This window comes from Enoplosus armatus, chromosome 14, assembly GCF_043641665.1.
Source record: "Enoplosus armatus isolate fEnoArm2 chromosome 14, fEnoArm2.hap1, whole genome shotgun sequence".
NCBI classification, from domain to species: domain Eukaryota; kingdom Metazoa; phylum Chordata; class Actinopteri; order Centrarchiformes; family Enoplosidae; genus Enoplosus; species Enoplosus armatus.
The window spans coordinates 11,286,850-11,303,525 of NC_092193.1; the positions used below are offsets into that span (position 1 = coordinate 11,286,850).

At 41.4% G+C, this 16,676-nt stretch overlaps 1 protein-coding gene across 1 annotated transcript in view; it reads left to right on the top strand.

The window, feature by feature from the left end:
- The first annotated feature begins 1,940 nt into the window (after window positions 1-1,940).
- Window positions 1,941-16,676, top strand: part of LOC139296376 (solute carrier family 22 member 23-like) — a 30,424-nt gene continuing 15,688 nt past the window's right edge. Inside the window, exons 1-3 of the mRNA XM_070918763.1 lie at window positions 1,941-2,378; window positions 8,642-8,745; window positions 8,829-8,983. Of these exons, the coding sequence (XP_070774864.1) occupies window positions 1,941-2,378; window positions 8,642-8,745; window positions 8,829-8,983 (697 nt within the window). The remainder of the gene's footprint in view (window positions 2,379-8,641; window positions 8,746-8,828; window positions 8,984-16,676) is intronic.

Below are 16,676 nucleotides of genomic sequence, written 5' to 3' on the forward strand. Positions count from 1 at the left end.
TCATGTCATGTCAACATGTATGCACTAGCACATTACGGCCAGGAGGGTGAAGCATTGCTAAACACAATGTTCTGTAGATAAAGTAGGAGTCTGCCGTCACATGGACAGATAGGTTATCAAGCTAGTGAGTGTAAATCATACAGACCAATATTGAACTCTTTGTTATCATAAATTCAGTTCAGTTCATCCAGTTCCAACGAGGCTTCCTTAAATCCTTCACACTGAGTAACACATGTTCATAATTCAAGACATCTGTGTTCGGGTCAAATCTGAGCGATCATTAAAAAGAAGTCAATTAAAGCGTGACTATGATTAAGTGCAAAGTTCAGTTTAGACCACATGTCTTTATTATGTTCAGGACATTACATCAGTTAGAATTATATGTGTTACAAAACCAGTGGTGGAATTTCAGTCATGTCTGGGCAAGAGATACTAAAATATTCAGATAATTAATAATCTTAACTGATACTGTGATGTGGACCCACGTTCTAATAAGGCACACTTTGTAAAGGCTTCATAGGCTGGGGCTTTACTGATGGGTCATACATAATTTATTAATGCTGTATAGATTAGCAATACGACATTAATAAGGAAATGTTTGGAGTTGGCTATATAGTTCTTCAGATTTACCATGTGTAAATCACGAAAAAAAAGCTCAAACCTATAACTACCAACAAAGTAAAATACAAAAAAGCCTACCATCTATGACAAGACAAATTCTTGTTTTATCATTTCTTTTCTCTCTCTCAATCACTCAGACTCAAACTATTGTCGAGAAGACCATATCCCTTTGAATACTGCCATTGTCACTATACAACAAGAGACATTAGTCACTTTCTCCTGTATTAGAGATTCTTGCTCACATCTGAAATTGTGTAAGTTATGACAAGTTATATAAAGAATAATAATCTAATCTTTTTTCACCTTTGCTGGCATCTAAAGTAGAAGTGGCGTGTTTTTATTGTTTGCTACAGAAATGGGCGTGGACAGAACTAGTTCCTCCTCCTCCTCCTCCTCCTCCTCCTCCTCCGCCTGTTGACAAGACATCTGTACTGTGCATTTCAAATCTTTGCATTTATGTATGTATGTATATTCATTCATTACTTATTTATCTACAATATTTGGGTCAATATCACCTGGAACTCCCGGAATTCCATTATCCAAAATACTGGCTCTCTTGTGACTTTCTTGAAAAATGTTTGGAATTAAAATTCCTCAAAAATAATCAGAATGTGTGGAACAACAACAACAACGGTTGCTAGGGTTTGGTTTGATTTTATCTTGTTATTAAATCATATGCACATAACATGGTTATAAAAATATACACTACAAGAACACATATTCAGTATGTTCATTTATATAACATATTTCCTACAATTACTGGTGTCTTTTAGCTGAATATCATAAAATATTATGAAGGATCAATGATGTTGTTGTTATTTTTCAGTAGTTGACTTGCTCTTCTGCCTCACAGAGAATGAGCATTTTCCTTTCAAAGTGGTAACCAGTGGTTACAGGTGGCCATGTTGGGGTCGAGTCAACAGCACACAGCCTTTATGGGCAGGTGTGTTACCTGTGGCTCCCTCAGGAAGCACTTCTCCGGGCTCTGCCGCCGCCGCTGACTGACAGAGATCCCACATGAACCAGACGACGGGAAAGATCATGAAATAGTTTTCCTCGTCATTGCCTAATTCACTGCAAATCCGCCTCCGTTTCGGAGCTCTGAGCCTGCAGTCAGCCCCTCACGGGTTTTTAGGTGGCGCACGGAGGGAAGTGCTTCCTGATAATAAAGAGGTGCGTCTTATTTCCATTCCAGTGATTGACTGCGCACGGCTTTCACCGCCGGAGCTGGGGGCATTGACGCATTGTGGAGTCGACAGGGGGTAGCACTGCAACCCCGGCTTCGCTACACAACGGAGGCATCTATCGGCGAGACCGCGATGGCCGTGGTGCAGCTCGACACGGAGGACCATCAACCGGAGAACGGCTTCGTGTCCCCCGAAACCACCTCGCCGGGGCTGCTGACACGCATCGACGGCTCCGTTCTGCCGTTTCTCGGGGGATTTGGGAAGTACCAGAAACAGCTGATCGTGCTGACATGGATCCCGGCGCTATTTATTGGATTCAGCCAGTACTCTGATAATTTCCTCCTTGCCCAGCCGAACAACACATGTGTCCAGCCGCTGGCAAACCTGACTAATCAGACCACAGGTCATTCCTCGCTGTTAGACAGTCCGAAAAACATCAGCGCGCGGGCAGCTTATATTCATGCCAATGGAAGTTACAGCACCCACAATGACACGACCAACATGCAGTGCAGGTGCAGCGAGTGGACGTTCGAGCTGCACACTGGACTCGTGCAGAATGTGGTCACCAAGGTAAGCGGTCCATCTTGAGGACGGGCATCCTTTCCATCGTATTGTGTTATGCATCTGTGATACCCCATCCGCTCTCGTCCCCTTAGGGTCGATTCACGTTAGTAAGAGGGAGAAATCCAGGCACTTATCAGCACTACACCCATCGTTTAAAACAGTCATGATGATATAAAATTGTGCATAAAATAATCGTGTTCTTTGGCAGCTTGTGGATACTGGTTGTGGCCATGCCTCCATTATTGCACACGAGGCGTGCATTTCTCCACAGTGGGCCGTCTGGCATTGAGTCATTTCTGTTCTGTAGAGATCCACAGAGCCACTAATCGGCTCACATTGGACCTAAAAAGTAGTAGGATTGTAGGCGATAGGTGAGAGCCTGCATCGTGCTGACAGTGAGTCACCGCTACAGCTGACACAAAGTGTGACCTATTGCAGAGGGACGCCACCATTGGCACATTGGGCAAAACTGCCAGGGCTGGTGGAATTTGCCGGTTGTAGTAATGGACATAATAGACATGGAGCCTTTGATTTGGAGTAAAGGTCATTAGTGCACTCTCTAGAATAATGCAACCCCAGCCCTGGCCAAACACCACCTGCCCTATTAGTGATCCCTAAACAAACTACACTGAGATATTCTTATGGCTCTCATTCTGGGCACTTTAAGTTTGTCTGTGGCTCCCAGAGGTGATGTCTTTACCTCCTATCACATCACTGTGATGTTGTGATATGCCTATCTGTGTAGGCCAGGCTGAGGAGACAGTAGAAGCCTGCAGTCATCATAGTTTCTGTTAGCTGGAGGAGGAAGGGGGTTTTATATCCCATTACGCCTATCAGCTCTTCTCCCATTGTGTATGCTGCATGCTTTACATCAACATATCAAGTTTTGTTTTTGTGTGAGAAGAAAAGAATTAAACTTTGATCAGGGAAAAGATTCTTATCAGTACAGAGCACAATTAAGTAACAGAAAAAATCAGTAGACATCAATGTTCAACATTAGGTTTTGCTCAGAAAAAGTCTAAAATTGATGCGCACTCTTGATGATCTCACACAGGGTGTGTGCAGAGCACAATGCATTGCATTTGAATCTGCAGCATCTTTATCTCTGAAGAGTTTGGCATGCAAGCCATAATCAGAGGGCTTATCGGGAAGAGTTGGATCTGGAGCTGGGCTTTGAAGCCTCTCTGTGGTATAGGAGGGGGTTGTGGCACCCAGAGCTTGCATCCACTGCGATGCCAACAGCCCATCTGTTTATCACTGATAGTGTACCCATTTAAATAAAGCAAATAAAATGCAGCTGTGGCATTTTAATTCAGCCATGAGCCAGGGGGGACGGCTTGAGTCTTGATTTCATTTACTGTCCGCGGGGTGATTTTGGGGGGTGGGGTTGCATGAACTAAGGCCAGGCTGATAAACTGTTTTTATGTATGGAGGAGTGAATATGAAGTCATGTGGGGAAGAATGGGTGGGTCCATATGACTAACAATCAAAAAATGCTAATTTCTCTCATGAGTAAATCTTCTGACATGAAGGCTTTAGTACTGAAAACACAGCTGGCCCTCCTCTCATGCTGGTGTTGTCACCTGTAGATACTAATATTTGTGTTGCCTTTGCACACATACGGAGAATGTCATGTTGACACTACCACCACTGCAGACCCGTCCCGGACCTGAGCAGTTGGTAAAAGTGTCTGTCTGTGCTCGTCTTCCCTGACCCATGCAGTCCACATTCTGACAAGGTCAACGTCAGGAGAGATTGAGTCAGATGGCTTGCGGGCAAAATCCCAAAAAGGAGCCAAAACAATAGAGCAGGACCGACTCTCCCACTTGTCGTTGGCGTTGTGTCTTTTGACAACCTGTCCCTCAGTCTTCCCTATCACGGCACAGCAACTAGGATGTGACACTCCAGCAGGAAGTGATGACTTGGCATTTCTCCCTGTGTTTGGATTGCATAGGCATAACTGCACATGACTGGGCTCAACTATCTGTGACACCCGATCCTTTGGAAGCAGAGCAGAGTGTCAACACTTACGAGATGTGGTAGTGTCTCTGTCAAAATGTACCAACACATTCTAACCCCATGTTACTCTATTAACCCTTCACATCACGTAAGGTGAAAACATGCAAATGTATGTAGATGTTGTGTGCCACATAGGTTTTGCCTCCAGAGTCAGTAGCACAGGAGTACATCACTGCACTCCCTTCTCTCAGGGTGTCACAGAGAGAAGGCTTTGATGGAGGTGGTGGAGGTTGAGGTGGTGGTGAAGGATCCAAAGTGGTTAATGTGGAGGCCCATCCTAATTGAGTCAAAGCTCTCCTTGGGGTCCGTCTTAATTGGTCCGAGCCTTAGAAACGAGAATGTATCATTACTCAGAGAGTCTCTCTGCAACCTATCCTGCTCAGCTCCCATTCAGACGGGTGGCAGCTGCAGACGCCGCCTGAAATAGTGGCCTGAGAACCTCTTCCAAGCAAAGATTAAGCTCTACACTGACGCCCTGTGAAAGTGTTACATTGATTGTTTGTGATTCATTTTCTATTGACTTGAATCGATTAGGCGATCAACAGAAAAATAATCTGCAACTTTCATTCTGCGTATATATAATATCTTCTGAAGATGTTAGGTTTGGGAAGCCGTGATGTAATGTAATGGTTTTTATCAGGCAATCGATAATGACAGATTATTAGTTTTAGATTATTATATATGGTACAGTTATACAGTATGTGACAGTATGCCATTTTTGTATTATCATTCTTAGAATGGAGGTTAGAGTATTGTATGGAAGTGATAAGGAAGTTATTGTAAAAGCACGTTAGTGCGCACACCCAGACCCAGTATCACTGTGCTGGAGGTTGCACTCCCATAGATCTGAAAGATGATACTGTAGTTGAACACCCATGCAGGCCTCTCCGCTCTGTGTCCCTCTGTACTGTTTACCCAGCTGGTTGGCTCCTTCCACAGACCCCGGATCAGTGTGGGACACTTTGAAACGGTCTCAGCTGTCGAAAGGCGATGACCCCACTGCAGATACCCAGTCAGCACACAATGACAGACACTCACAGCGTCAGCTGGGAGGAAAGACGCTTATGTGACCAAAAGATAAAACTCTGTTGAGGCTCGATGTGTGAGTGTGTGAGTGTGTGTGTGTGTGTGTGCGCTGCAGGCTTGTTTCTGATAAGTGGGGTCTTTGACCCTCGGCCGTGGTTCAAGTTTGTTTTTAGGATTGTGCGATGGAATTCATGGTTGTAGGGGTGTAGGTCGGGTGTCAATACATATCAGGTCTATTTGGTGACACAGATGTCTAGTCATGGTTCTTAGCTGTCAACAAAAGGAGGCAATGAATAATAGATTGACAGAAAAAGGTTTGCTGTTTCACCATCTGTCACTGTTAAAATATAACTGCTATCAGCCAGCTCGTCAAACATGTCAGTGCTTTTCATCTGATGTGCAGTTTAGCCTGGATGCTACAGCCGTGTGACAGTTACTTGGAACGTGGTCACACCTAGATAATATAAACATACTCTCAAGCTGTACGACCCTCAGGCTACAATGTCAGATATGTGTGTATTGTTTCTTTCCTGACTTCTTTTTACCACAAAAATGCAATGGAACATGAGCATGTTAAGTATATATCTATCTTATTGCTCTCACTCACCTACCTCCCTTCATTATTCTCCTTTTGCCCTCACCTAAGCTACCACCACGTTACAGGATTTCAGCCCTTCAGCGAAGCAGTGATGCTAAAACTTGCACTTGGAAGCAGAAAGAGTCTGATAACCAGGGTGATGGTCTGTTGCTAGGCAGTAACTATGCAGCAGTCTCTCCATGTGTTTTCTGCCTTCTCCTCACAACTGCTTTTAAGCATCTCTATCCCTCTCTCTTTAGCCTGTTATCCTTACCCATAATTCAACTTATTCCCTTCATTTCTCTCCATCTCTTTGTACGTTCTGTTTCTACATTGTATAATCTTTATACCTCCCTCCTCCTGTGCTCTCCATCTCCCTCCCTCCACGCCTGCTCCCCCTCTGTTATAACCCCACCACTCTGTAGTTCAACGAGTGCAGAAATGTGCAGCTGTAGTTGAGTGTGTCTTCGTCTGAGCTAATGAGACTCGCTGATCATTGGTGGCCAGTCGTTTGAGAGAGGTCGGCAGACACCCCAGGGATTTAAACTGATTTGCTTTTGGCCCCTCATTGTTCTGCATTTTCTGTCAGCTAATAGATTTATATGCGCCTAACCCGACTCTACACACTGACTTCTATTCATTACTCCCGAATGAGCAAGACAATAGCAAGGGAGCATCTGACAGAAATAATAGGGGCACAGCAGACAAGCTGTGTGGATTTGACTCATGCTTAGAGTTAATTGCAGTTTTCTGGGATTTCTTTGCTCTGCTACAGCTGAAAGCCTGTCCATATTTTTTCCACTTGTGTCAATAGCAATGTGGATGCCTGTTAACGATCGTGTGTGAGCTCGGCCAGAGTGTTGGCCTGGAGAGAAACCTTGTTAATAATACATGCAAATTGGCAGATGCTATTAAATAAAACACATGAATGATACTTTGGCTATCAGAGTCTATCACGTTCTGCCCATTTGGTGCTTTGTTTCTAGGGTGCAACTTGGGAATGCTGATATGTTAGTATTTTTACATTGGTCATCCGTCTGTGGTCACCAGCAGATGTCTGTTCTGCACAGTCACCAAACTGTCATCCAGCCGTGCTGTGCCGGTCCCTGTATAACCGCAGACTCAGAGTTTCATATCTGTGTGTATGCCGGTTTGTCACAGTCACAGGAGGAGGTCAGCTTCAGTTTTTTAAACACCCTTGGTTGTGCAGCGATTGCGCAACAGGAACTTGTTTGCCTCCCTCTGTCTTTTTCCCTGCTGACATCGATACTGAAACCATGAATGAGTGGCATGCCTGGATCATGTGATGGCTGGGTGGCTCTGGGTAATCCTGGAGCGTTCCATTCTGAACAGGTCACTATGGAAGAGGTTATGAGAGGTTAGAGCCCCTCAGAGAAAAAGGGAAGAACAAACTACACTTTTTGTTTCAAGACGAGGTTGAGCTGCCACATGAAATAGATATGGGGTTTTTTGTGACATGGCAATATATGTTCACATATTCTTTATAGTGATAATGGTTTGGTGTATAGATTAGGCAGAAATTGAGGCAGAGCTGAGGTCGGTGTTGATCAGCCTCCCATATGCTATGCACCTGCTATGGCCACCACGCCCCTGTCTGCGCCGTCCTGCTGCTTGTGTCAGCATAGACAGCTGGGAGGCATTTGTTGCCAAAAAGACCCCTAATGTCCACCTCCTCTCTGAAATTCATCTTCTGTTCCTCTCAGGATCAACTACCCTACCAGGATCATTAAGTAATAATGTTAATGGTAGTCGAAGTTGCAGGTTCGGGTAGATTTATTTGGGTATTGAGTTTCCTCCTACGAGCAGTTCACATGCACAATAAGTGCACATACTCCACTGGGCTTTACGTTTGCTGCTGTACCTCTCTATGATAATTGCTTGTGCCGTGTTTGAGGTCTGTCTGTTACAACTTGACGTTATTGTGCGGGGGGAAAAAAAATCAGGGCGTGCTTGATTAATGCAAAAGCAGGCATGCACTGCATTGTTTGCACTCTAGGAATCGTTCTGCTGCTGGGGTGGAGAGTTTCAGTCTCCGAAGGAAATAAAGAGAGGCAGTGTTGACCGTAATGCTGGATACCATTTCGACACACAGCAGTGGAGGCATGAATAAATAAGAAAATAAGGAATGTCAGCTTATGTACACCGAATGGTTTTTGACTGAGGACATTTGTGGCCGATTGCATTTGTTCTAAATTAGTTAATAACCAAGCGAGTGGTTACTCCATCAGAGAAATTCCAAAACATTAAGTCTATTTATAGATTATTGGGGGCCATTGAGCCTAATGGTACAATAGTTAAACAATTACTTAACATTTTTTAAAACGTGCAATATATTCTGTGTAATATAATGCCTGAAATAATTAACAAAGGAAAGGTAATTGTTATCAGAATATCATGTCAATGTTCATATCAGACCAGGAAGCCCTTCTGTTTCAGGATGTACCCTTCTCACATTTCAGTGTTATGTGTTTTGAGTGGTTGTAGTTGCCCATAAATCATCAGACCTAGTGGAGAGCGATAGTTAATAGATACAAAAGTATCATCCTCAAAAAATTATATTTATCTTTCGCTTTTTACCCAGCTTACATTTCTTGGAACTAATGCCTGTGTTTATTTGTCTCTACAGTGGAGTCTGGTGTGTGACTCGGCATGGAAAGTCCACATCGCAAAGTTTTCTCTATTGGTGGGATCCATCTTTGGATACCTGGTGTTTGGAGTCCTTGCTGACTGGTAAGATTTCACAAGTGTGTAATATCAAAACCTATTTTTTCACATTGTCTATAGTCAAATATATTTTTTACCTTACTCCGTAGGTTTGGCCGCCACCCAGTGCTGATCATATCGGTGCTGTTCATGCTGGTGTTTGGTCTGACTGTGGCCTTCTCTGTCAACGCACCCATGTTCAGCACCCTGCGCTTCTTTGAGGGCTTCTGCCTGGCAGGGATAACCCTTTCTCTCTATGTCCTCAGTAAGTCTTTATCTCTCAACTAAAAGTCCTGGGCTAATTAACCTTTGCTAAGCCCTTTGTTATTGTGGCTACGCCTGTCAAGCTATCTATTGTAGCACAGCACATATGCAGTTTACGATGATAATGTTGACAGATTTACAACTAAAAATGAGAAAAAATAGGCCTTAGATTTCATGTATACGAAAGTAGGATTCACATTTCTTTTTGTTGATGGAAATGACAACCTTCGCTTGCAGATTTTACCTGTAGCTAGCTGTCTGCTTAATGCTAACTCTGAGTAGGTTGAAAACTCTGTCTGCAACTGACTTTTTAATGTTTCCAGCTGAAACAGCAGTTTCCAGATTTTAAATGAGAACCCTATGAAAGTCTTAAATATGCACATGATGCCTACATACATATATATATACTGTACATACATATATATAAAGCTAATGCTAACAGACTGAGGATAAAGCCAGCAGGTCCCAGACAAAAGGTTAGCATTTTACAAGAGAAAAGGCTTTGGCAAGAACTAATTGAAATGTTTGGTAAATGATCTTGCTTATATAACGCTTTACAGCTAAGTCTCATTCACCCATTCACTCACACATTCACTCACACATTCACACACCGATGGCGACCAAGCTGCCATGCAAGGTGCTGGTCTCTGGAGCAACTTAGGGTGCAGTGTCTTTCAGCAGGGTTCAGTAGAGTTCAGGACAGAGCCACTAAACATTTAGTTAGCAAAGCTCCTTGGCTTTGGAAGTAACACTAGGTTACTACTCTAGGTAGTTATAAGTTAGCTGGGCATGCTAACACGGCTTACCTTACAGCAAACAAATGCACTGTTTTTTCCTTTTGCTCTTTTGTTTTTTGGTATTGGAAAGGTTTTAAAAAAGACATGACCCTCCAGACTCATTTGATACAGAATACCATGCACACCACACCACAGCATGTTGAGAAATCCAAATCTTGACAGACGTGCCACGCCTAGTTATGGTTGTAAGCTTTTACTGGACAATCGCTGTTCCTGGGAGGGGTTTGGCAAACCGTCATTTGATATGTTAATACTTATCTGTGTTGGCATTGAATATTTCTTCCTGATACTTGTCTTTGGTGCTGATAATAAATTGGCAAATGAAGAAGCAGAGACATTTTGCTTGAGGCCTTTCTTGTAGACTATCCTTGCTTTTCATTTTTTGCACTAAACAAATACAGCGGTGTACTCCATGGAAACGTTACCTGTTGGCTAAACTGGTTTGTTTGGCTCCATGTGTTGGAAGTAATAGCAGCTCTTGTTGCACAGCAAGTTGTGAGGAGCAGTTTTCCTTGTTTAGGCTGAGTAAATATTTCAACATTCTCGTTGAAGAAAATCTCATACCTTATATATCTCATCCCTAAAAGAGAGATACATTGAATTTTAACCAAAACCTGACACAGCATTAAATCTTACACAGTTTATTCTTTTTGTTTAAGATTGTGGCCCACTAAAAGACATGAATAACCATTTAACATACATTGTACTTTTTACAATAACAAAACTATACTTTCAGTGCTTGAGACTATGAGGTCGCCCCACCAATTGTACACTGGACGTACAAAGATAAGATTTGCAACAAAAAGATTTATCTTAACATAACATAACGTACATTTTTATCACGTGGTTCTGAATAGTGTAATATATCAATATTGTGATAATGCTGGGATCATTATTGCAATATTAATTTTGCCCATACTGTCCACTCTTAATCCTTAGTATCATCCCACTGATGCTGTTCTCATTACGACCAGACACACCTGATCAAAAGGCTATTCTACTTAAATTCTTGTCCTGTAGCTGAGGGCATCATTCAGCTAGAAAGAAGAGTAATTGTGTTGTAGTGACCTCTTGGCATTTATTTAACTGAATGCCATCGTCTGGATAAATTCTCATTACAGAACAACTACCAGCCTCCTCACCCTTGAAGTGAACTCTTTAATTTTCATTTAGGTGTACCAGCGTTTGTCTTTTCCTGAGATTTTAATCCTCGTTACTTCTAATCAATAACCTGATAACGGCAGCAGGGGTTGGTGATGGTGTGGTAACTTGTCTTCACTGCAGCTTCACCCATCGCTGCAGGAGGAGTTTGTAATGTTCTCAGAGATGGATCCTCTCTGTTGATGTGACCTTCTCTCTGCACAGTAGAGGTTTAAATTAGTAGTTCTGTGGGAATGTTGCGTTAGCTCCAAAGAATGGGAGGGAGGGGACTTTTTGATAGTGTCCTAATAATTGGCCCTGCAGTTGATGCATATTCTGGATCCTTAAAAGCCTCTCTGGCCGCAGGAATTGACCAGTGCAGAGGGAGGTTGCAAAAGTGGAGGGAAGGAAAGATGAGAGGGAGGGAGCAAGGGCGAGGTGATGAAGGAAGGGGCCCTCAGTGTCCTTGTCATTCTAATTTACTCCACACTGTATACCTTGAAAAGCTTCGCCGCGCTCCCAATATAGAAAGACCGTTTAGTCTGCTGCTGGGACAAAGGAAAGAGGGTGGGGCAGGAGGAGGCAAAAGGGTGGAGTTAATCTGTACAGTATGGTGTCTCATCAAATTTGAATGAACTTGACATCTGCATCCTTTGTCTTCACATTAGCCTGCAGTTTATGGTTCAACAAATCAGTGGTTCTCAACATGGTGGTTGGAACCCAATAGCAGTGGTTAATATTTTTCTACATATCTACCATACAAGCTTGTATAATATGTCCATTTCTTGCTGTTTGTCTAATTTTTGATAGGAATCAAGTGAAACAATAAGATAAGAGAAAAATGAATTGGTTGAATTTGTAAGTTGTAAATAAGTACAGCTTCATTTTAAAAGGTCCACTGCAAAATTGTACAATTCAGATGTGATACTGCAGTTCTTAGTTTATATGCCTGTATTTCTTTATCTTGATATCTATAAATATGTGTCAGTTTAATATGTTGTAAAAGATGAGATTCATCTGACATCGGCTCTGCATAGTGGTGCAGAGAACAATGCAACTTGCTGTTATGTAAAGATAGAATAAAATTTTTTCATTTCAAAACATAATTAATCCGCCTCTTTAACGGTTGAATGCCAGAACATCTCAGCAGTAATTGACCATTTCGATTGAAGGAAACAGTCTTTGAATATGTTTGATGTAGCAGGGCTGACTTCCAAATAAACTACATTTGTGTCTAGAGAGTCCAATTATTGTGAGTCAGAGTAAAGATTAGTTTTTTCCCTTATATCTCCTCCTCCTCCTCATTATTCTGTCTGTAGTTTTGTTATTCCACTTCCTTTCTCAGTTTCTCTCTTTCTTTCTCTTTTGCTCAGCCACTCTCTACCCTATTTTCACATTTTTTGCATTTGCCATTCTACCATACAGTCTGCAATCTACAAAACTACAATACAGTGATTGCAAAGTAAATCAAGCTGTCACGAACAATGTGTTGTAATTTGATAAGTTCTTTCTTTTCTTTATTCAGTCGCCTTTTGAAAGTCTAATGCAACACCTTACCCTCTGCAATCATTTTCAGGGCTTCATTCAAGGCTTAGAGGGCTAGAAGTTGCCAAGAATATCTAAAATATTAGGTTTAACTTTTCTGTACCTTTTTGTAAGGAAGTAACTCTAGAGGTAGTAACCTGTTTTGCCCTAACGTGTGAAAGCCCAGCATTTAACACTGACCAGGACTGTGCAGTCTGGTTAGGTAACCCATGTTGATCCATTTGCATCAACAGCAAACACAATTTCCTTGCTTCAGGCTGAAACAGGTAATTATAATTCAGGCTAACAGTTCCTCATTTAACAGAAACTGTCGTGTAATGAGTCAAATATATTTCCTCCTTTCAGTTTTTGCTGTTTTTCGATTTCAGTTGGGTATTTATTCATGAAATAATCATCAAACTAATTCACCCACATACACTGTTACATTGTTTTTACTAATCAACCGCGTCCTTATGATTCTTTGGAAATGATAGTTCTATCTATGAATAGCTTGCTGTAGCACTATGTAGTAAACTCAACTTGAGCAGGGCTTAGCTGGACATATGTTTGTTTGAGCTTTGCTCATTTGTGTAAGTTTTGTGTTGCCATACTGCTGCCCTTATTTCTGATCATGTGTGGCCTTTGTCACATGATATTTACCCTGCAGCCACTCTGTATTGACAAAACTTCACAAGAGCTGCTCCAAGAGTAGGAACACGATCGTTCAATAACACATTACTGGAGGGAATCAATTGTTTTATTTCAAGGCTTTCTGTTTAGGGTGTTTTTTTTGCATTCGCATGAACGTTGGGCGCATGCTAAGAGTTTGGCAAAAGCTAATATTCATTATAGTCCTGACACTGTGTCTTTTTTACATATAACATTATGAACCACATGACCCTCTCTTGTGGCTTGCTTTGTTTGACTCTGCTTACAAAGGAAAGTCAGAGCCAAATCCCAGCTTCAGCTGTGTTTGCACTGGAGACATTACACTAATCCCCCCTTTCTCATCAATCCATGTGCAATTAAGTCTTAGTTCATGGATCTTGAAGGCTGGGTGCCATTGTGTGCCAAAATTGGAATCTAGAAAATAGCAATATGGTAATTGCAATCTTTCTGTTTGGTTCGACAAGCAATTTTACACATCCTTGTGAATACGGTAATGCAGTAATTAGAAGACAGCACCTTCCTGACCGCCTGTATATACTTCTTATTGTGCGCTGAAGCATCAACCATTGAAATGCATTGAGTTTTCAGGATACGAGTGAGCCTCTTTTAAGAGTGCAGAACAATTTGCGCACAGCTACAATCCGTTCCAACAGGGTGGCCTGTCCAAATCAGGCCGACTGCAGGGGCCCAACATGGCTGATATGATGTGACACTTATACGCTAACTGCCACAGAGAGACAGAAAAAAATCGGTGGCAGGGTGGTTTCAGACAAAGGGAGAGAGTGGGAACTAGCAACTAATATGAGTAGAACAAAAAGTGGTAAATACTGAGAGGAATGTTAAAACTGCACAGGGGATAGAGAAAGCAAGATTTTCCACCTCTGATTCTGAAGGGTGCCAGACTAAGAGGCATTGTGATACACCCATTATTACAGCACCGCCCCATGTGAATGTGTTTCTGTGTGTTAACATTAAGCCTTTTCATGTATAAACCGGGCTAATGCATCTTTCCACTACATTGATCTACAGGACGCTGGCTCCAAAGCATAACGGCAGAATAGCAAAGCTGATAGCTATAGAAAGTCATCTGATGCAGCGCTGCTATTTATACCCCAGTGCTCTGTCAGTGTGTGCTAGCTCTTTTAGCATCACAACACCAGGCAGTCCTCGTAGTGCCTACAGCTCAGCATCATTGTGCTCCTCACTATTGCGTTTTTTACAGTAAACACACACCCCACCCAACCCCCGAGCCTCACTACTACTACCCCCTCACGTACAAACACACCCTGCACACCAGCTTGCTGAGTCATGCTAACTGGCTGCGCTGCATGGGTGTTCGTGTGAGAACTTTGTGATCAGCTTGAGACGAGGTGATTGTGTTCTGGGGCAGTGGGCCAGAGCTCGCTTTTTATTTACGCAGGTTATATCATGCATCCCCAGCAGCTATTTGGGGCTAAGATCAGATGCTTTTCTAAGACATGCATTTCTTTTTTCTTCTGAAGTACTTATTTATGCCCAATATCAGTTCAGCAGTATTATAACAGTGACAAAAGTACACATACTGTATAAAGGTGAGGTCTCTCGCTGCAAAAATGATTGCCAGCTTAAGTGTGTGCATGTGTACGTATGCATGAGCTTAATGTTTTTCCTCTCAATTTTTAATTTCCTGAAAGCAACTATTAAAAGTTAAGAAGCTTGATGTTTACTTTGAGAGGTCTGTATCATTGCCTTACAGTAAAGAGCAAATGTCTCTACACTTGTCTGACACTTGTGGAGTTCCTGCTCACTTTCCATGTCTGAATCAGTGGTGGCAAGTCTATGCACATCATGGGCGTATGTGAGAGAGAAGGCTTACAGACAAAGATACAGTAGACAGACAGACAGAGACAGAGAGAGCCAGACAGACAGACAGACAGACAGACAGACAGACAGACAGACCACATGATTCTGTCATAGCCTCTGGTCATGCATCATAAAGACCTTTGTGACTTTTCTGTCAGTAACCTTTGGCATACATGCTCACGACTACTCTGTGTGGCACGATCTAGAAGGAAGAAGTTCATTTTGATGGAGGATGTTTTGGGACAAACTCACGCTAATGGTTTTGGGGAAATAGCCAGCTCAAATTGTTGTCACATAATATATTTTAATGAGGTTTGTTTGTTTTGATCTTTCTGTAAAAACATGTTTTCTTCCAGATTGGGTTTCTATTATATTGTCATGGATGGACAAGTTTGATGTGAAAATGAATTTACAGCTATAGGAAACTTGAAAATCATGTTCAGATATATCAGTACATGTGCCAAGCATGTGAAGATTTTATTTCAATAAAATCTCCATAGTTAAGTCATGATTTTCTGGCAAATTTCCAGACACTAGAATATTAGGGACATCCGTTTTTTTTTGTGCCAGTGCCAGATCATGGCCACATAAATAATGTAATTTGACCGCAACAGGTCATGCAAAACTAAAGACACCTTGTTAGACGACAGTGGCTGGTTCTGAGAGGTCATATAACTAATTTGATATGAAAGAGATATAGTATTGGTGTCAACTTAAAATGCATTTGGAAAACCCTACTTGTTGGAATGTACCACAAAGTCCATGAATGTTACATAAGCCCACTTTAGCAAGTGTAATAGAAAAAAGTTGTCAGACAGCCTCGAACTGAATTGATTATGTGGGTAGTGTCACTCCACATGTACATGTACTGGACACATATGGGTAGTGATCAAGTACACACATGCATACAGAAGACTACATTTTTACAGGGAAGGGAAATACATATGATGTGATGATAAATGGCATTATAGTGCTCTGCTGCGCTGTTCCAACACGGTTTGTATTAAAGATTTTATGAAGTGTGTCAAAGTTATAATTTGACTGCCCTCAGTGTAAGTGTGTTAGTTATTATCTGAGTTCAGTCAGGAAACTCTCTTCGAGGTTTTAACCATTTATTGCAACAATAACGTGCATTTCAGTGAGACGGTTTTGCTCTGCTCATGTGATGCTTCAGAACAAATCCGATCAACGTCGATACATACTGTCCCTGAGCTTACAACCCCTTCGGAGGATACGCAACATTTATTGAACGTGAACACACACACACACACACACACACACACACACACATATACATGTACATATATATATATATATACATATATATATATATATATATATATATATATATATATACATACATATATATATATATATATATATATATATATATATATATACATATATATATATATGTATATATATATATATATATACATATATATATATATGTATATATATATATGTATATATATATATATACATATATATATATATGTATATATATATATATATATATATATATATATATATATATACATATATATATATATGTATATATATATATATGTATGTATGTTTAAAATTCATATGAATCTAAATGCTAATGTAGAGGAGGCTGAGGAGGCAGAGGAAGTAAAATTGGTAAAAGCATGCAGAGGTGTAGAAGCAAGCAATCAGTGCTCTGATGTCCACAGACTGAATGAGCACCATACCATACAG